The sequence below is a fragment of the Eubalaena glacialis genome, chromosome 11, assembly GCF_028564815.1.
Source record: "Eubalaena glacialis isolate mEubGla1 chromosome 11, mEubGla1.1.hap2.+ XY, whole genome shotgun sequence".
In the NCBI taxonomy this organism is placed as follows: Eukaryota; Metazoa; Chordata; class Mammalia; order Artiodactyla; family Balaenidae; genus Eubalaena; species Eubalaena glacialis.
Window position 1 is genome coordinate 26,967,880 of NC_083726.1, and position 21,018 is coordinate 26,988,897.

Here is a 21,018-nt window from a genome sequence, read left to right on the forward strand (position 1 = left end):
AGGTAAATGCATGCAGGGATGGATGAATGAGTGAGTGAGAGAGTGAGTATATGGAAGGAGACGTTAGCAACTATTAACCGAAAACCATTAGAGAGGCGATGCCTGCATTATGTCAAGGAATATGATGGGCTCCATAGCTGTGGAGAAGAGTTCTCTTTTTTAAGGACAAGAGGAAACAGACTTAAAATGAAAAGCAGCTCAGAAACAGAGGTCAAAAACTGAATGGCTACAGGGACCAGGTCCTCAGATGAGGTAAGTGGCCTGGGTGGAGACAGTAGAGAGTGGTGGAGACTATGGCAAAAGCTCAGTGAACACCTGCCCTCTCTCTAGAGGTAGCTGCTCCTCAGCTCCAGCAAACTGATGTTATGGAAAACATTAGGATCCAATGATCCAGATCTTTCAAATTTTCAAGAGATTTTAAAGAATCACCTAATTTTAAAATGTTGTCAATTACTTCAAATTTTTAAAAATGCTACGTGGGCCAAACAGAACACATCGGTTGGCCAGATTTCATCCAGTGAGCAACCACCATGGGATCACTGTGTTTGGATGAGCCTTGGAACATTTTAATAGATGGTACAGATCACACTTCCAAAACACAGTTCTGCCAGGAAAGACAGGGCTGGGGTAGGGGTGAGGGGCAGGGTTTGCTGGGATGAGAAGGCAGGATGAGATGACCAAGTCCTTGGAGCCCAAAATCCCAGAGGAATTCTGAGGAAATAATGTAAATGGGACATTTGTCATCACAATTCACAGGTTCAGGGAAGCAAAGTGGATCATATTTCTCAAACACCAAGATACCAACCATCTTTGTAATCCAGCCTTTTATTAATGAAGCATCCTAAAAAATGTTTAGAAAGCCCTCAACGTGTACCTATTAGTCCTTTCCCAAAGTTTTGATCTGGTTTTTCATCCACTGATACTTAATGGAAGCAAACAGCCCCTGAAAGCTGAAAGCCTTCCTGCCTGCCAAGGCCCCAGGGAATAATTTCTCTGACAAAATTAAACAGGGCACTTACCAAAAATGACAATCACTAGCAAGACGGGAAGCCCAATCAGAAAATACCAAGTGGAAATAACCGATTCCCGCTCGACGTAGAGTTCCAGGTTTCCCAGTTTGACCTAAGGGGACAAACAGTGTCATTAGACCTGGTCGAGGTGGGGACCACATCTAGGTACACAATTCTTCCCCCCAAATGGTTTTCTCCAAGATACAAAAAGAGGTGGCAAGCTAGGCAGGATATCCGAGTTCAAGTCCCATCTCTGGGCAGATTAGCTATGTGAATTTGAGCCAATCAAGAACATTCCCTGTGCCTTGGTTTCCAGATTCAGCTCCAGTCAGTTGCAGGGCTAGACCTACAGATTTTACACTTTGGTCCTCTTTGCCCTGGGGGTTTTAAACTGCAGGAATGGGGGCGATAAAGAGGTAGTAACCTGTGGGTAAGAAACCCTCTTACCCCTGGACTAAGGAAGTAATCCAACTTTTTAATCTCTTCTACATCTTGTGTTTCCTTGATGGGCCTATTTTGAAGGAAGCATTCTGTGGCAAAAACCAGTCTGGCAATGCTGCCGGGATGATCCCTGAGGGCCTTTTCCAATTTTAGGTTTTGATTACAAAAGTTTGTAAAACTTGTAAAGGGAAAAACTCTATATCAAGCCTTATTTTTGCACTGACATACATATAAGTATTGAGGAACATTACCATCCTGGGAGCCACGGCTGCCCCTGTGGAAGTATCTGTGCAAAGTGGCTAGAGTGCAGACTCCAGGCCCAGACAGCCCAGGTTCTAAGTCCCAGTCCAGAGAATGAACCTGGGCCCTCGGCAGTGAGAGCACGAGTCCTAACCACTGGACCGCCAGGGAGCGCCCCCTGCTGTCCTTCCCAGCTGTAGGAGCTTGCATTAGTCACCTCTCCGTGCAGTCCTCACTTTCCCCATCTCTAAAATGGGATGCTGTTAGCGCCTCTTCGGAGGGTTGTCGTGAAGATGAAACGTGCCGGCATTTGTTTGTAAGCGAGCTCCTGGCACTCCTGCCCAGAGCTCTCCAGCGGACTCCTGGAGCTCATTGCCAAGTCCTCACAATGACCCCCAATTGGCTCTCCATGCTCCCCGTTAAGATCTCACCTCCTTGCAATACTCCCCCCCTTGCTCCTTCCACTCCGGCCACACTGGTCTCCTTGTTGCCCTTTAACAGCACCAGGGAGGCTCCTGACTCAGGAACTTTGCAACCTGTGGTTCCCTTTGCCTAGAACACTTTATCCCAGACGGCCCACGGCTCATGCCCTCGTCTCCCTGAGGTCCTGATTCAAATGTCGTCTTTACAGGGAGCCCTTTTCTGGCCGCCATCGTAAACCTTGCAGCACTGCCCTCACCTCCTGCTTCATTTTTCTTCATAACAGTTACCACCATCTAACACATCTTCAATTTATTTTCTATACTACCTGCCTTTTTAGGTAAGATCCATAAAGGCAGATATTTTGGGGGGTGGGGTGGGTAGGCGGGTCTGTTTTCTTCTCTGCTATGTCCCTATGTCCCAGTGCAGGCACTCAGGAACTAGTCCTGGATAATGAAGAATGCTACCATTTGCTCTTCTCAATTAACCAGACACGTGGGATCCCTTGTGAGTTTAGTTGCTGTTATTCATTTTATAATTATTATGACCCTCTTTACCGTACAACAGACGGCCCAAGGGAGGTTCAGCTAAAGCCAACTTATCTAAGGCCATACAGCTATTAACTGGTGCAGCTGAGACACAAACACATTTTTGTTTTGCCTTCCAGTTGGTGTTCTTTTTTCTTATCCTTTACCCAATTACTTATGACTCTAGATCATAAAGCGTTTTGGGGGGGATATAGACTGTGCAGAGTCTCATGAACACTATAAACGGAGGTTTCTAATATGTTTCCCTTCACCACGGTCTCTTGTCTTTATTGTGGGACATAAATATACCAGTGATGGGATGGACCCTCAAACATGTCTGGAAAAAGATTAAATGCAGTGAGTCTGACTTCATGGTGGAGGAAGCAGCCCATGACCCATAGATTATCTGGTCCCCATTAGACTCCACTGCCACTTTCAGTGTGCCAGGGAAGCCCCCATTCTGGGTTTCTGCCAAGACATGCCACCTCTGCATTAGGGCAAAGAATGACAGCTCACTCGTCAATGGGTCTAGAGATTCTGCTGCAGACGCTGCAGTCTAAATGTAGGGCTAGAACAAAAGTTATCAAGACTCATTAGTATCATAAACAATGGTGCGCTCAGTGCTTTGACATTCCAATGGCACAGGGATGGGTTCTGCAAGCTATTCTGGAGGAATAACGTTTGGGTCTACAATACCAGCTTTGTTTATCTTCACTGAAAGTGAAGATCTAAAGATCCATAAAAGATTCTATTCTGGCTTCTCGTTTAGCCAAGGAATCCCCCCTCCCCCCGCCCCACACCAAATAAGGTAAAACTAACGGGTAGGACTGTCAGGCAACCTACGCGAACTTTCTTGGAAGAGGTGGCGATGCTGTTTGCAGCAGTGATGCCTTTAATTTTGCAAAAGATGGTGGTGAGATCTTGATTTCTAGTAATATTTTCAAAACTGCAATTTAATTGCTCATTTTCTCCATGGAAGAGAGTAATTTCAATGTCTTTCTTGGAAATGTTGAAGTTATCATTTTCTTTCTGTGAAGAACAAGGCGAAGATGAAGAAGTCAAGGCGTGTGTGGAAACTCACAAACATAATACACCTTTCCTGTCGAGGGGAGCACATCCTCCCACCCGAAATGAGAGAGACATACTTGAATTTTGACTTCCAATTCTGTGTCCACCTCAGGCTCAGCCCGATACCCTGTAAATCTGGGGTCGTCAAGGTACTGCAAGCTTCCACAATCCAAGTAGGTCTCCTGGACCCTGAGCTTCACAGTGACATTCGTACGCCCTTTTGAACTCTTTAAACTGGGGGCTAAAAATCTGCAGTAAGTCGCCATACAATATTCAGAGACCTGAGGGAGAAGGAAAGAGCATTTTGACAGCTTCATTAATGAATTTCAGCTCTGGGATTGAAGAGCTAAGTGACCTGGGCAACTGAACCTCTCTGTGCCTCTGTTTTCTCCTCTGTAAAACGGGGATAACAGTGTACCCACCTCATGGGGTTGAATTAACTCTAAATTAAATGAGATGAGGTCTCACTAAATTAAATGAGAATATCCATGCAAAAATGCTTACAAATCCATGCAAAAAAGCACTCAACAAATGCTAATATGATTATTAATATTATTAGTAATAATGAAAGAAGAGGTGATACAATAGGAAAAAAGGGTACTCGGAAAAGAAGTCAGCTAGAGAAAGGGGAAGACTGCATCAATGGGCCTGTGTGTCCTTCAAGACATCGAGGCTGAGTCCTGGGAAACTACAGGAAGGGAGGAGTCGCTTCTTCGGCAAGGCTGGCTGCAGGCTTGAGTCTGCTGGCTCAATCACTCTGTGTTGGCGAACCTCTGTGCTTTAGCAGAAATCACTAACCGCAAGAGGAAAAGGCTTTGCAGGCCTAACAAAAAGTAGAGGAAAACAAAAGTAAAAGGGACAACACAGCTCCCATGAAAGAAAGGGTATGAAGATGGGAAACCACGCAGAAAGGGTGGCCCACTTTACAGGCTTATTTAAAACAAACAAGCGAGTGTAAATACTGTCATTTTCAGGTGTGCAGAGTTGGGCAGAGAAAGCTGCTGGGAGAGGGGAGGTTGACAAACGTTCTAAAGAAGAGCAGCTAAGACTCCTAAAAGGAAATTTGCCAGGTGGGGATTTTTCCTCTTTGTTATTTGCTGTCTAACTAATGTTGGAATTTTAAAAAGAGGGTAGGAAGAAACAACAGGTGGGAAAATCTGATGCAAAGCACTGAGATGTGGACAAGCAAAACCTCCCTTCGCCTTTAACGCCTTACCAAACGACTGCCCTGAATCTCTCATTCACATCTCTGGCGACATGAAGAAAACCACAAAACCCACTGCCTCAGCCTTCTCAACAGCCGTAACCCCAGCAGGCTGGCTTTTTACTGAAGACGCCTTCTAGAAAGATTCCTGGTGATAGGGGCACCCTAACCTCATTATTCTCAACTCTCTAAATTTCCATACCAGTGTCGTCTGAAATGCTCTTTTTCTCTCGTTTCTGAGCAACTTCTTGGCCACCTTCACTGGCCATCTTGTTTTCTTTCACTCCTTAAAATTAAGCTGTTCTGCAAGATTCCATCTCAGGCGCTCTTTTCTTCTTCCTTTGTGCCCTCACTCCCAGGATGTCGTTCACATTCTCCTTCTAATGACAATGCTACAAAGATGACCCGTCATCTCCAGCTCCACCATCTCCCCACCATCCCTAGATACCTGCAAGAGCATCCTTATGGGTCTCCCAGGCTTTTTTTCAGTTACTGCCTCTCCATATGATCCTATGCACCATCGCCAAAATCATCATCATAAAGGGTACCTATCCTCACGTCACTCCCTGCTCAAAGATCTTCAATCCCTCCCATTGCCTACAGAGTTAAGGGCAAACTTTTCAGTCTGATACTCTCTTATGGCCCAGCGTGGCTTTGCAGCCGTCCCTCTGGCTCATTCCCGACCAATCGTCTCGGCTCCAGCGGAGCAGGACTCACCGATATTCCCCTCAGGGGCCTGTGAGTAACCTGTCTCCTCTGCCCCCCTGCTTCTACCTGCTCAAGTCCTACCCATCCCACTCCACTCCACAGACATGCTGAAATCTGCTCTAGTTTAATTTCTCTTTCATGTGGAAACACACAGTGGGGTATCTGAGCTGGAAGGGAATCAGAGGACCTAGAACTTCAACACGGCCTGTATGCTCAGCTTTCCATCCCAGTGTAGATTACCCGTCTCCCTCGGTGAAGGCAGTGTGACTCTCTTATTTACCTTTTGTCCCTGCAGCCAGGAAAACGTTTGGCCCACAGTAGGTGCTCAGTGAATTCTACTTGATATAGGGACAGCACTGGGGAGGGAGAGCAAGTTCACTCACAAATGCAGGCAATGCCTCCTGTAAGAGGGTCCATCTATACGAACCACTCAACAGGATGTGTTGACATCATGGAGACGGGGCCTGGAATCAGATACAACATGAGGCTTGGAACTGGCTCTGAAGGGTGTCAGGACTCAGAGGTGTGTATGACAAGGCTCTAGGAGGACTTACGAAGGCCTCCTGGATCTAGACCTGAAGCCACACTGGTTCCAAGCGGAGGCCGGGTCTGTGGCCACTAACATGCCTGCCAATTTTGGCAGGCAGTGGTCTGGCTGGGCCTCAGAGAGGCTGTTATCTTCACCTCTCTCATGAAGGAGGGACAGAAAGGGGGAGAGACAATGGGGAGAGCCTTCGAGAAGAGCCTAGAAGTGCACTCAGAGGCCCCGACTTGTCTCTGAAGTTCATCATTTCCCATGACGAGGCCCGTGTGTGACTCGTGTTGGGCTAAGAACTGAGTGGGGCTGAGGGCCAGACCCCTGTGCGGGGACAGGAAAGGCAAGAGGAGGTGAGGTCAGAAGGAAGGCACCAAACCAGGTCAAAGAGACAAGGGCAAGAGAAGGAGAAGCACATGACAGGATCTCTGGGACGTTCACAGGTCACTTTACCTCTGACCCACAGCGTGCTCTGTGTGGTGGGACCTACCACACCCTTCACAGGAATGCTCTTCCTTACATCACACCTCAGCCACTCACAAGGCATTCTCACACGTATTCACAAACACTGTCTCGTCAAGGTGACTTATTACACAGGGAGGAGACGGCAGGTCTTGTCGTATCACCTCTCTTCCCTCTGTGCCACACCTCAAAACTCTCAACTCCAAGTCTGAGGTCTTATTATTTCCATTACAGTACAGATGGTATTTATTATAGATCATGCAACAGGTAAAAGCTTATGATAGCACAAAGGCACAGAAACAAAAAATATCCCCCAACATATTTGAGTGTGATGAAAACAAAATCATCCTTGAAAATAACTATTATTACAAAGCAGCTGAAGACTTACATTTATGTTTCCTTTTAGCTCGTGTGAAATGATTAAGTTGTCAATTACATCAAAATTTCGACCCATGATGGTTATATTTTGACCACCACTGCAAGGAAAAAAGCAATGAGAGGAGTTTCATAGATAAACACACAGGCATTTTGCATTTATGAATAAAACCATCAATTTATTCATACTCAATATTAAACTCAGTTATGTTTGAGAGCAAATTAATAAATTTTAATTTCAAACGCACGACAGCGTAACAAGTCTTTTCATGATACTGATAGTTTTTAAGATACATAAATATAAAAATTCAGGTTGGATCCTGTTTTAATTCTAAGAAAATGCCCAAATTCTTGTATAGAATTTTGAGTTTTGCTGTGTCATGTTTCCACATATAATTAGATCATCAGCTGTACCTTGAAAAGATTTCACTAAATAGAATTTTGTTTGATTACTGTTCAATCTATATGAAGACTCTTCAATGTAACAGTTTTCAAAATCAAACTCCCAACCTACCAATTATATTTTATGTAGGGAGACAGGGAATACTTAGGACAAGGTAAAATTATAAATGACATTACAAGTCTAAATTCCTATTTGGTTAAACCACATAAATAACAGCTATGTCCTATTTCTCTGAAACTAAGCCAAACAATTTCACATATTCTTAGCACATAATTGCATTTAAGCAAAGTGGTCATTAGATGTGAAATAAACAGCTGTCCACAGCTCTGGCCACCCTTTCCCGTTCACATAGGTTACTAGACACTCATTCCAGGGGACAGGAGCCTGGATAGGTCAGCTCCATCGGCCAGCCGAGCCCATGATGACAAGACCAGGAGGTGGGCACGAGCAGGCCAATTTGTGTAGGGCAGAGGGAAGACATTAAGCCCTGAACCTTCCAGCCACAAGGGGGAAGAGCTGAGCTGGCCTCACGCCAGCCTGTCACCATTACTAGAAAACCAGGCCAAGTGTGCTCCACCAACGGTCAGACTGCAGAGCCATGTTTTGCCCAGGAGTTACCAAGAGACACGGGCTCAGAATGTCACAGGTGACTGGACATTAAGAAGCCTCTTATTTTACAACAAAGGAGAACACTGGTGGCTCAGAGCACAGCACCCTGGGCCAGACTGCCCGGAGCCTGCAAGTTGCCTGAATGCTCCCCACCTCAGTTTCCTCATTGGCAAAAACGGCTACTCATAGCAGACCCCTTAGGCTTGTGAGGATTTCTGAGTCAATAGATCCAACACACCAGGCATGTGGGGAGTGCCGCATCAATGTTTGCTTTTGTTTATAGGAAGGATTGAGACCCATGGCAGAGAGTGCCATGCTAGAGCCTTGGTTTGGACATTTCAGCTTTCCTCATGCTATTATTACAGGCAGAATTGAAGTCCCAACCCCCAGTACCTCAGCATGTGACTGTATTTGGAGATAGGACCCTGAAAGAGGTAATTAAGGTTAAATGAGGTCATTAGGGTATGCCCCAATCCAATATGACAGGTGTCCTTATAAAAAAAGATTAGGACACAGGCAAGCACCGAGGGAAGACCATTGTGAAGGCACAGACAGAGGATGGCCCTCTACAAGCCTAGGAGAGAGGCCTCAGAATAAATCAACCCTGAAAGCGCCTTGATCTTGGACTTCTAGCTTCCAGAAATTTGATGAAATACATTTCTGTTACTTAGCCATCCAGTCTGTCGCTCTTTGTTATGGCAGCCCTAGCAGCCTAATACATCCACCTCTCACTTCATCTTAAATAAGAATATTAGAAGTGATTTTCTTCTTTTTCTTTTTTTTTTTTAAAACAAAGCTGCATCTGTAGTTTCACCTAGACAGTACTTTGAAAGTTAGCTTCATGCTGTGTTAGGTGGAGAAACTATCTTTAGGGTTATATTCTAAAATCTGAATGTGAATTTAAATTCAACTAGGGGGGAGTTTTTTTTTTTTTTTTCCTTAATGTAAGAGTCATCTGAAAAGAGTTTCTTTGGAATTTCCATCTCTCAGGGAATATCTTTGAAATGTAGATATTGCTTTTCATTTAGATAGCTCCCAATATTTCCTCAAATTATTCAAAACAGCTTACTCTAAAGGTTATAAATTGAAAGATGTAAGAAAGAAGCAGCTTTGTGTCATGGGCAGGAGTGAAGTGTAATGAAGAGGGTTATGTATTTGTAACAGAAACCTAGGTTTAGTTACTACAACTGAACAAAAATTTTTAAATGCATAAGGTTTAATACGATCTGAACAGAAACCAGAGTCTGAGCAAACATTTTAGCTGTGAGTTTCCTGGCAGCCACAGCTAAGAGTAAAACAAGATGTACTCATAGTGTCTACTGTGACAACGGAAAGCAAGCTGCTTATCAGGTATACCTTTGTTTTCTAAGAATAAATCCTACAGAGGAAATTCTGTGAGGAGAATTTAGATATGACAATTATTTCTATATATATTTGTGTGAAATCCATGATCTTTATGCATATGACCTTGTTAACCACAACAAGAGAAAAATATGCTCTAGAAAGTACCTGATCCAGGTGGTAGCAGGATATATGAGGGAACAGAGGGGCAGAGCGATATAAGACAAGTGTCCCACCGAAGAACAGTTCCCGCCGTCGAACTGGATACACACATCCTTCATTTCTTTTCGGCTTGATGGAAGAGAGAATTTCATATGGGTGTCATTTAGCACATGGCTAACCTGTATCCTAGAAAGGGGTAGAAGAGAACTCTTCAATGACACAGACCTTAGCACAATTGATTACCCAAGGGAACAGGATATGAATTTCACTTGAACTACAACAGCTCCCAAACTATTGGAACAGCCGCAGGCAACTGCCGATTAATCAGGGTCCACTTACTCAGTATGGGTATTATCTGGGGGCTGGGTTCCTCTTTCTTTTGTGCATTTTTATGTTTTTATTTGCATTTCCCTTAGAAGTGGGAACAGAAGGAAATGTAACCATTGCCTTTAAGAAGCCCTAATAGGAAGTGGAACGTGGACTAGGTATTAAAGTATACTAAGGAATTGTCATTAATCTTGTTGAGTACGCTAAGGCTACGGCTATATGTTAGACATATATACTGAAGTATTGTACTTAGGAGTGAAAGGATATGGTGAGATATCCTGGGATATGCTTTTACTTTATTTTTTTTTATTTTTAAAATTTTTTAAAATTTATTTATTTATATTTGGCTGTGTTGGGTCTTCATCACTGCACATGGGCTTTCTCTAGCTGCGGCGAGCGGGGGCTACTCTTCATTGTGGTGCGCGGGCTTCTTGTTGAGGTGGCTTCTCTTGTTGCAGAGCATGGGCTCTAGGCGCGCAGGCTTTAATAGTTGTGGCACGCGGGCTCACTAGTTGTGGTTCGTGGGCTGTAGAGTGCAGGCTCAGTAGTTGTGGCGCACGGGCTTAGTTGCTCCGCGGCATGTGGGATCTTCTCGGACCAGGGCTTGAACCCGTGTCCCCTGTACTGGCAGGTGGATTCTTAACCACTGTGCCACCAAGGAAGTCCTGGGACATGCTTTTAAAAACTCCAGCCACCATCCTTCCTTCACTTCCAAAATTGCGGAGGAGATAGATGAAACAAAATTGGCAAAACGTTAAGTTTTGAAGCTGGAGGAGGGGTACAGAGAGGTTCGTTACACTCTTTTCTCTTGTGTATGATTGGAAATTTCCATGATGAAAAGCTTGAAAAAAGAGAAGTCCCAGTCAAGCACTGGGGCAGGGGCGTGGTAGAACCCAACCCCAGGCAGAGATGGGGATTCTGCTGTTCAAAGAGCAGAGAGCGCAAAACTAAAGTCCTAAAGTCCACGCCAAGAGCCCAGGGGTCTCAGAATCAATCAGCATCAGAACCAAGCTGCCTCCCGAGGAGCTCCAGACTGGAATTTAGCTGGGACTGTCCTAGGTGCTCCTGAAATCTGCAGAGCGTGCCCTCAACACCTTTCAGGAGTCAAAACAAAGCCTTCTAAAACATTCCCTCTGTAACCTGCAGCTTCCTCTGTACATCACGTCTACAATGAGCCTCTAAAGCGCAAGTCATGAAGATGGGGTTCTGTCTGAATAATGCTCAGTATAATTATGCCACATGAGAATCTATTATTATTACTTAAAGGCTACGTGCATGATTATCTACTTTAATGCACATAGCGTTTAAGTAGTAATAACAGATTCTAACAATAAGGCAAATTCAAAAAAATTTGAGTCGGTTTGTACTTATACCACCTCAAATTTACATTCTAAGATTTTATATTCAGAGCAAAGCTCTAGGAAATGCATTGTAAAATGGCTGATCATTAAAATTCAAACTTATTTATCAATTTTGGAAGGAGGCAGAAATATGGGTCATTCCACTACTATCCTTATATTTTTCTCTTCAGAATAATTAGGCATTTAAAAAATACCATATTAAAAGAGTTTAGGATTATGGCATGAACTCAGATATAGGATTAACTGGGTATTATGTTTACTGCTCGTGAACTTGGGTTCACCACACAGATGTGGTTACTGAAATGCTACATGCAGAAAGGTCTCTCTTAGTCATTTAATTTAATAACTGCAGTATCTCAAGACACATTCGGAATTGGAATGAGAGCATAGAGTCAGAAACAGGGTAATGCTAGGAAAAATGACTTATTTTCCAGTGAATTTGATTGCCTTTCAGTGAACACACAGGTGTCTAACTTCACAGATTTTGCTACACAAAATGAAAGATTTTTGCAGTGGGGTATTTAGCCAGGATAAATGGTACAAAAATACCTATGTCGCATAGATACAGCCACTAATGTGTGCTTGATAATTCCGGTAAATAGCAGAACAGAGCAGAGCCCCCAGTGAGCAGCTTTTTCCATCAAAATGACAGACATCCCAAATTTACTGCTAGGAGGGGAAGGGGATGGCAGTTAAATGCAGCAAATGAATTAAAACAGAAAACTCAGTAAATAAGTGTGGCAGATTCAAACACTGTACACATCTGTTTCAGTAGTTAAGAACCAAAACACCACGCTTCAGTGGATTGTCTTCAACGCATTCCCACGATGAGAACAAAGTCAGTATTATACTTCACGTAGATTGCAACATCTTTTACTTCAAATTAGCCCACACTTATAAAGACCAACAAGCAGAAAACTCAAATTATCTATTATGTTATTATTATTTTCTCTCTTTTTGTGGGGTAGCATTTGCACAAGAGTGTTAGTGAAATACTGAGATTTTCTTCTCTCAAAGTTTCATTGAAAGGATGTGTTAGGGGAAAGAGATCATAGAAATAATGATGTTCAAATGGTACATTGACCAGATATTTGTGTTGGGGTGTTTTGTTGCCCTTCTTCTTTTTTAAATTAATGTATGTTCCACTGAGTTATTATTCGAGCCTGAAACCAATCCAATAAAGAGAAGGCTAAAAAGAATACAATGGATCAGAAAATTTCTTTTTTCAACTGTAATATATTGAAAGTGTGGTCCTATTTTCCCATAAAATTCCAAAGAGCTCAACTATTTTTCTAAGTGGATCATCTTCAAAATGATGTTTGCTACTCAAATCACTTGATTTTGTTCATGAAAACAAAATAAGACCCCAAGAGCCAACATCCTGGAATTATTGTATACTGAGATTTTTGGGGTAACGTGGGACAGATTCTCCCACAATTAACTTTAAATGTGGTGCTTAAATTACTTCACTTATTGAAATTATGTTATACCAAATATGCAGACTAATTGGCTCAAACTGGCACATGGAAATAAATTAACTACATAAAGATTATAATCATAGTGCTATTCCTTTGATGTAAGTTTTAGCTTTTCACTACTTTACGAAGAATAAATTACTCATATTTCAACTCACACATCCTTATCACAAGTACTGGTTCCTTTCAGGATCATTGTGATATCCGATGCCTGGGTAAAGTTTGCTCCCGTGACGATCACATTACTTTTCCCTAAGGTTGATATTTTCTGTGGCTCAATGGACTTAATGTAGAAGACCTATTGGAAGGAAAAGATTCAAACACAAGATCAAAGCTAAGAAATGGCACTGTTCGAAAAAATCTGTTTATGTGCTACAGTTCGAAGAAATCACTGGGAAATTACAACATTTTGCAAACACAAGCAGACAGTGTTTAATGAAATCAATGAATTCAAGGGAGAGGGCTGAAGACTCATGTCTCTCAACATGCGACAGCATGAGGTCAAACCAATTAGTCTTTGTCTCACAAGACAGTTGAAAATACAGTTGAAGAGTCTGACATTCTGTCTGAAGAGTGAGCTATCACTAGAGTCTCAAAAATGCTCGCTGCCTTCCAGCCTCTGCAGGCTCACAACATAGCAAAATGAAGGAAAAGACGAGGAGTCCACTAACTGTAAGTCAGCACCAGACTCATCATTAAGTTGGAATAAATGTCATTCCGGATAAATTTAATTCCCAAGAAAGCAGTTCCTAGTTTTTGTTTGTTTCAGTAGGCTATTTGAATCAAGGAGTATACTGCAGCGAAAAAAACATCTCAAGAAATCAACCTAAGTTACCTAATATCAAGTAGTTGCATACCTAAACTACTGGGGCCAACCATTTCCATTCTATGGTTTGCAGATACCATCTTCTCCTTGGTATCCATTACAAGCTTTATCAGGCCTTTCTTTATCAAGCAAGTCTCCCTTGGAATCCCTCATAACTGGGGCCCCATCTCATGTAGATTTATGCACCTTACTTCTCTATTTGCTACATTTAATCAAATTCCCCTTTTTAAAAAAGCCCTCTATTTGATGGCAAGAATCATTTTCCCTTTCAAAGACAAAACAATCCTGATTTCTTTCACTTTTCTCTACAGATGCCACTGTCTATCTTTCTGATCATTTAGTAGTTGTTTTGTAGACCATTTCCAGCAAGTCTATGTTCTTCTACAATATGGACCAAACAGGACAAGATCCTAAGATTCTAGCCAATATAAAGCTCAGCAGATCTTTAGCATGAGTGAATTTTCATACTCACACTCTTGATATTTGAAAACGACCCCCAGGTCCAGAGATGCTTAATCATGTGAAATTTGGCTTAAGTCATAAACACAGAGTGTATCCACTTAGAGGATAAAGTCTAGGAGGAAACCACTTAAGGCACTGGGGGAGCTTTAGTCACATCCAGCACCTGCCTACCACCTGCTTCTTCAAGCAGCCCAGGGTCCTTTGCTCCTTTGTATGTATAATGCTCATCACGACGGACTTGCTGCACTGCTGGGGCCGCCCATCCTGCTGAAAGGATGTTTCATCATTCTCTTCCTTGACAAACCCAGGTGCTATATGGTAAAGCAGTCACCATCACGCATTATCACTATGGATCGGTTTTGCAGACTGAGGTAAATTCATCGTTTATGTCACCACAGTAATGATGTAATACGACAGAGAATTGATTTCGGTGGCAGAATTTATTTTAATCACTTTAGTAAAGGACTTGAGCCCCGTATTTATAGAATGACGATGGGCCCGAAAGGGTCACTTTAATTATACTGTTAGAGTTGACTGCATTTTATGGGGGAAATTATCTGCAAGAGTGGTACTTGGAATGGGGGGGATTAGCCAAGACTTTAAGATAAATCCCTTGCAAATGCCAAGTGTGTGTTGGATAGCAAAAGGCTTACTCTTTGCTCCGACATGATGACACCTAAGTGAACAGGTATTTGTTAAACACCTACAGGATCCCTAGGACAGCGCTAGGTGTTGTGGAGGACACATAACCTCTGTGTGCACTAGATCAGGGGTGGGCAAACTCCTGGATTTGCCTGGAGCAAATCAAATTCAGTCCATTGCTCGTTCTTGTACAGCCTACGAAAAAAATGTCAAAAGAAGAATAATATTCCATGACTTGTGTAAACACAAGAAATTCAAATTTCAGTGTCCATAAGTAAAGTTTTTTTGGAACAGAGCCACGCCCATCATTTATGCACTGTCTGTCACTGCTTTTGCACTACAACGGCAGAGCTGAGTCTCTGAGACAGAGATCATGTGGTTTGCAAAGCCTAAAATATTAACTGTCTGGCTCTTTGAAGAAAAAAATGTTGCCAACCCCTGCACTAGAGGATCCACTGTCTTCTTAGGGAGGCAAGAGGCTTTATGTTAAACCTCAATGCAGACTCACATTTATATCCAAGTCAGCTATGATTCTCAGGTTTCTTTGAAGATAGCCCTTCTCACTTCTTAGACTGTTGATGTCTGCTCAAGCAAAATTTCAAACATGCCCAGTAAATGTTACTTCTTTGCTCTCATGAGAGGCTAAAGAGAGCCTTATAACTAACCTAAGACAGATTTTCTAAAGGGGATTATATTTTGCTCCTTAAACGGCTCTACAAATACCATCAGAGGACCCGCCAGGTCATCTCATTAACTTTTTTAAAATAAATTTATTTATTTAATTTATTTATTTTTGGCTGTGTTGGGTCTTTGTTGCTGCACGAGGGCTTTCTCTAGTTGCTGCGAGCAGGGGCTACTCTTTGTTGAGGTGTGCAGGCTTCTCATTGCGGTGGCTTCTCTTGTTGCGGAGCATGGGCTCTAGGCACGTGGGCTTCAGTAGTTGTGGCACGTGGGCTCAGTAGTTGTGGCTCGCGTGCTCTAGAGCCCAGGCTCAGTAGTTGTGGCACACGGGCTTAGTTGCTCTGCGGCATGTGGGATCTTCCCGGACCAGGGCTCGAACCTGTGTCCCCTGCATTGGCAGTTGGATTCCTACCCACTGCACCACCAGGGAAGCCCCACGCCTCATTAACTTTTTATTTCCCCTTGGGTAGAGACAGCTACTTCAAAAGGATTTGGTTTTAAAACCTTATTGTTTCGAGAAGTTTCCATCGGTTGTCTAGGATGGAATCCAGCCCTGGCCTATCTCATGAAAGCAGATGCTTCTTGTCTGCTTGCAAAGAGGGTCAGATTAGTTGTCCTTTGCTTGCTTGGAGAACCTCTTTTAATCTTAAATAGTGCGTTAAAGAGCTACCAAGGGGATCTCATTAAATAAACAGCACAGGTATACAAGGAAAAAAAAAAAAAAAGACAGGGTTCCTATATGGCTGTACTACATGGCTACAACAAGTCTTAGAAATAAAACATTTTCTATTTTTACTGATAAATATCCTTTAAAAATCTATTACAGACAAAAGGCCAAGAATGATCTCTCCACACACTCAACATTTTAGATCTATTTCTGTATTTTAATCAAGAATTAATTCACAACCCGAAATGAAGTAGCAGGTCCCATAAGCTGATACATACAAGGGGTTAATTTAAAAACATAATCTAGCTTGATGCAGCTTACAGCCCTACAGTGAAATTCCTCCCTCATCCTATGTCCAAGGATTTCCATTTATCAAATCAAAATACCATTGGCTGTAACCCTTATAGCCCTGGGTTGCCCCGCAATTAACCTCAGAATAGTCCACTTCCTGTCAGTTACATTTTAAAGGCTTAAGAGTTATTTTTAAATGGCTGCACAATTTAAAATTATTTCATAAAATACTATGAGCTCTGGTTGCTCACAAGTTTAAATCACTCCCTGTTTGGTATAAAAAAGCACATTAGAAACTGGCTAACTAGGTAATTCCAGAATAGCCAGTTATTTTTATTTATTTATTTATTTATTTTTTAAAAACAAGGTCATTATAAGACACTGGAAATAGCACAACCACTAAGAACTAGTTATCTTTGGAAAGGTCTAAGAGGATTACTCCTGACAGTAAGAGCACTTTTTGTGAAGTCTGACGTCAACACAATTCAAATTACCATGACATTAATGGAGAAACTAGCACAATGATTGAAAAGAATATTGGAAAGAGGTACATTAGGAAGGCTTAGTTTATTAAGACCAAATTGTACTCTCTTAATCTGTTCTTTAAAAAAAAAATCTGAATATAGCAAAGCTCTCTATAGCCCTGGACCTGAATCAACACTCAGTAAAACATCTCTCAGATTTTCACTTGTGAAATTAGCTCAAACGGGACCAGATAAAAAGTCACATGAATTCAAAACCAGCTGGAAATCTGAAACCAAAGGACATTAGAGAGATGAAAGGTAGCACAACTAATTAAAGGAAAGTGTCCTGTAGGGCCCTACAGGGGTATTTGGTTCAGAATTATTTAACATCTTTATTAATGACTGAAAAGGATAGAAGTAATATATTAATGAAATGTATAAATTGAGAAGAGTGGTAACCAGCAGTGGAGATGGTAAAGTGTAAAAGAAGTGAGACGTGGAAAGAAAACAGCAAAATACAATCCTGCCAAAGAAAAATGAAAGCATTAAATAGAACGAAAAGGTTGTGTCCACCCACTGCTCAGCCCCCAGGTGAATGCACTTTCATGGGGGCCCCTGGGACAGGTCCTTGGGAGACACTGGAATGTAACTTGGTCCCAGGAATTCTCAACAGTTAGAATGCCAACTGAGATGGACCTGGAGACTTCTAAGAAGGTGACAGACCAAGGCCCTGTGCAGAGAGATTAAGGTTTGCTTCTGTGACCTGGGGGACTTAAAGGCAAGGCTGCCGAGGCCAGTTTATAAAGTAGTTACTCTTGGTCACTGAACTTCCCGAATGGGGCTCCTCAGACCCGGACGGGGTGCCCAGGACTCTGTGACCAGGGAGGGCAGCGTCTCCCCTCCAGCAGAGACCCCACCACTCAAACCCCACCCCCTTGCTGAGTTTCAACTTCACCGTGAGACACTTGCCGCTCCCCTCTCCTGAAGGCCTCAGTTTCCCATCTGAAGCCTCTTCTGCTCTCCCCGTCTTGGAAAAGATGCCAGCCTTGCCTGGGTCCAACTCCTTCACTCTGACTGTGCCCCAGCCTACCCGCCTCGTCCCAAGGCTTCGATGTTAATGCACTCCCCTGACAGCCTGCCCAGGCCATGGATGGGGCAGGCCGTGCCAGCCTAATGCCAAGAGAAGAAGTGCCTTCCAGACTGACTTCTATCATCAATACTACATTGAGGTCACACAATGTAGAGCAGTGGTTAAAGCTGTGGGCCCTGGAGTCAGATTGCCTGGGTTCAAATCTCATGTCTATCATTTACTACCTACTGACCCTGTGCAAGCCAACATTTGTCTATCAAATGGGGAAAATAGGTCCATTGTGAGGCTCAAATAAAGAGGCACTTTGAGCTCAGGATATAGCATAGGCTGCACAAATACGGGTCACCACTACTCAATTTAGCACATTCTGGCATTCCTGTGCATAACTTTTTCTGTTGTGCACACTCAGATGCTTCATGAAAATGAATCTTACTTCCTTTAAAATATTATAAGTTCTACAACGTAAACTCCACAAGGGCACACACTTTGCCTACCTGCCCAGCACATAGTAGGTGTTTAATAAACACTTTTTGAATGAATGAATGAATGAACGAATGATTGAATAAAGGAGCAATTGGCAGTGAACCCCACGGCACCCAGCACAGTGCTAGGCCCACAGAAGCTACTCAACAAGGTACATAATAAAGTTGATTTCATTTTCAAGGCAAGGACCCTGAAAGAGGTGATTTGGATGGCCTGTGAGAAGTTAAAATGCACATCAAAAGTGATGGAGGAAGAGAAGAGAAGTCACAAGGAAGAGAAAGAATATGAATTCTCCGAGAGCAGGAGGACATGGTTTTGTATGGTGTATTTCTACCCGGCGGCGATAAGCATAACAGATATTAGAACAACATCATATCATAGATCTCCACAACCTTTCCTTGACAACAGGAAAGGAGAGCAGCCACCTCTTCTCTCAGCAGGTGGAGGCACCAGATATAAGACTGTTAAGAAAAGGAAGGAAAAGAGGTTAGGGCAGGGCGACAGGGCCAACCGTCTCTGACAGAGACTGGCCCTTACAGCTGAAAATACTTCCCATCCAAAGGGCAAACGTAGATTTTTGAGTTATTTTCCCTGTTCTGGTGATGCTTTTCCTAACGCAGCCCCCTGGTACATGACAATACGTGCTTTTAGGTCACGGTCAAGCGATGTGTCATAGGGTCATGAAACAGTGTGAGGGCAACAGGGCACAACAGGGATTGAGCCAGGAACCCTCTCTCATAAATACCACATCCATGCATGAGCAAATTCATGCATTAAAAAAAATGTCTTGAAGAGCACTGTACTGCTGCTGAAGAACAAAATGTAAGGCTCTAGAGATGCGGGCTCCAGGGTCATGTCAATCCTGTTTTGTCCCATAATTTCCTGCACCCTTCTGCTCCAGCCAAGTCGAATCACTTAGGGTCTCCCGTAATGGGTACCCTGGAATTTTCTGGTGACCCACTATGCTTTTGCAGTGCTAGCCCCTCTGCTTAGAAGACCCACTCCTCTGTCTCCACGTGTCTCTTCCCTCAACTACTGGCTGAAATGCCATCTTGTGTCAATCAATCCATCCATCAATCAAAGACTTACCAACCACACTGATTAAGTGCTTTTACCTGCCAGGCACTGGGCTTAAATAATCAGGAATGGGGGCTTCCCTGGTGGCGCAGTGGTTAAGAATCTGCCTGCCAATGCAGGGGACACGGGTTCGAGCCCTGGTCTGGGAAGACCCCACATGCCGCGGAGCAGCTGGGCCCGTGAGCCACAATTACTGAGCCTGCGCGTCTGGAGCCTGTGCTCCGCAACAAGAGAGGCCACGACAGTGAGAGGCCCGTGCACCGCGATGAAGAGTGGCCCCCACTTGCCGCAACTAGAGGAAGCCCTCGCACAGAAACGAAGACCCAACACAGCCATAAATAAATAAATAATTTTTTTAAAAAAAATGTAAAAAATAAAATAAAATAAAATAAAATAATCGAGAATGACTAAGACAAGGCCCCAGGCACAGAGAGGTTCTCTGGGTTTGTATACTGCCTGGTACCTTCCCTAGGTTAATATTTTTTTATCTTGTATTCTTACCTATGTGCTCATATACATATAAGATTCTTGAGACTGAGGACAAGATATGTGCCCCCCCTCATGGTATCCATGGAGCTCAGTGTAATGGTATCTACTAGGTGCTTGATAAACACCTGCAGAGAGAATCAACCCTAGCTCAGCATCAGGAAGCCTAAGACTGTGTCTGTACCATTCACATTTCGCGTCCCCATGCCTGGCACATAGGAAGCACTCAGTATGTATGTGATGTGGAAGATGCACTGAATGAAAGCCCTCGATGCTTCTCTGCTAGGAATAGAGTGTTCAGTGCTTCATTCAAGGCCAGCATGAGAACCAAACTGGAAACTTGGATTTACACATTCCGCGTGATAATGAAAAGACAGCAGTGTCTCACAAAGCATGAGAAACCCCTCCCGCGACAAATACTACTCCACTCCCTATTAACCAAAATTGAGTTTCTCAACTGAGTCATGTATTTAAAGAAAACATTTCAGTATCAACACGATGTCTTTCTCCAATATGATACTGTTTATATGTGGAATCTTAAAAAATGGTACAAATGAACCTATTTCCAAAACAGAAATAGAGTCACAGATGTAGAAAACAAACCTATGGTTACCAATGGGGAAAGCGGGGGAGGGGGGGTGAATTGGGAGATTGGGATTGACATGTACACACTACTATATATTGGGTTGGCCAAAAAGTTCGTTCAGGTTGTGTTTTCCGTAAGATGTTACAGAAAAACCCGAACAAACTTTTTGGCCAACCCAATATAAAATAAGGACCTTCTGTATAGCACAGGGAACTCTACTCAATGCTCTGTAATGACCTATATGGGAAAAGAATTTTAAAAAGAGTGGATATAAGTATATGTATAACTGATTGCTGTACAGCAGAAACTAACACAACATTGTAAATCAACTATACTCCAATAAAAATTAATTAAAAATAAAAGATGTCTTTCTACAAAGGTCATTCACAGAGAAGCACTGAAGACAGGTCTGGGCTTTGTTTATTACCAGCCTCCCCTGCTCCCTTGGTGACCCTAGTTCTTTTAACCACATAGTGTCAAAAGTCAAAAGGTTCAGTAAGACACAGTACAGGAAACCAGGATGCTGTGACCTTATTTTTTCCTTTAAAATAAAAATGTAAAAAGTCATTGTCTGAACCACGACTTAGCGATAGAA

General features: G+C 42.9%; 1 protein-coding gene across 2 annotated transcripts in view; it reads right to left on the reverse strand.

Moving 5' to 3' along the window:
- PLXNC1 (plexin C1) overlaps nucleotides 1–21,018 on the reverse strand; it is a 322,454-nt gene that overhangs the window by 49,696 nt on the left and 251,740 nt on the right. For both annotated transcript variants that reach the window (XM_061204178.1, XM_061204177.1), the window contains 6 exons: nucleotides 12,827–12,966; nucleotides 9,512–9,691; nucleotides 7,004–7,091; nucleotides 3,784–3,987; nucleotides 3,482–3,667; nucleotides 1,020–1,122 (listed from right to left, as the gene is read on the reverse strand). In XM_061204178.1, the coding sequence (XP_061060161.1) occupies nucleotides 1,020–1,122; nucleotides 3,482–3,667; nucleotides 3,784–3,987; nucleotides 7,004–7,091; nucleotides 9,512–9,691; nucleotides 12,827–12,966 (901 nt within the window). The remainder of the gene's footprint in view (nucleotides 1–1,019; nucleotides 1,123–3,481; nucleotides 3,668–3,783; nucleotides 3,988–7,003; nucleotides 7,092–9,511; nucleotides 9,692–12,826; nucleotides 12,967–21,018) is intronic.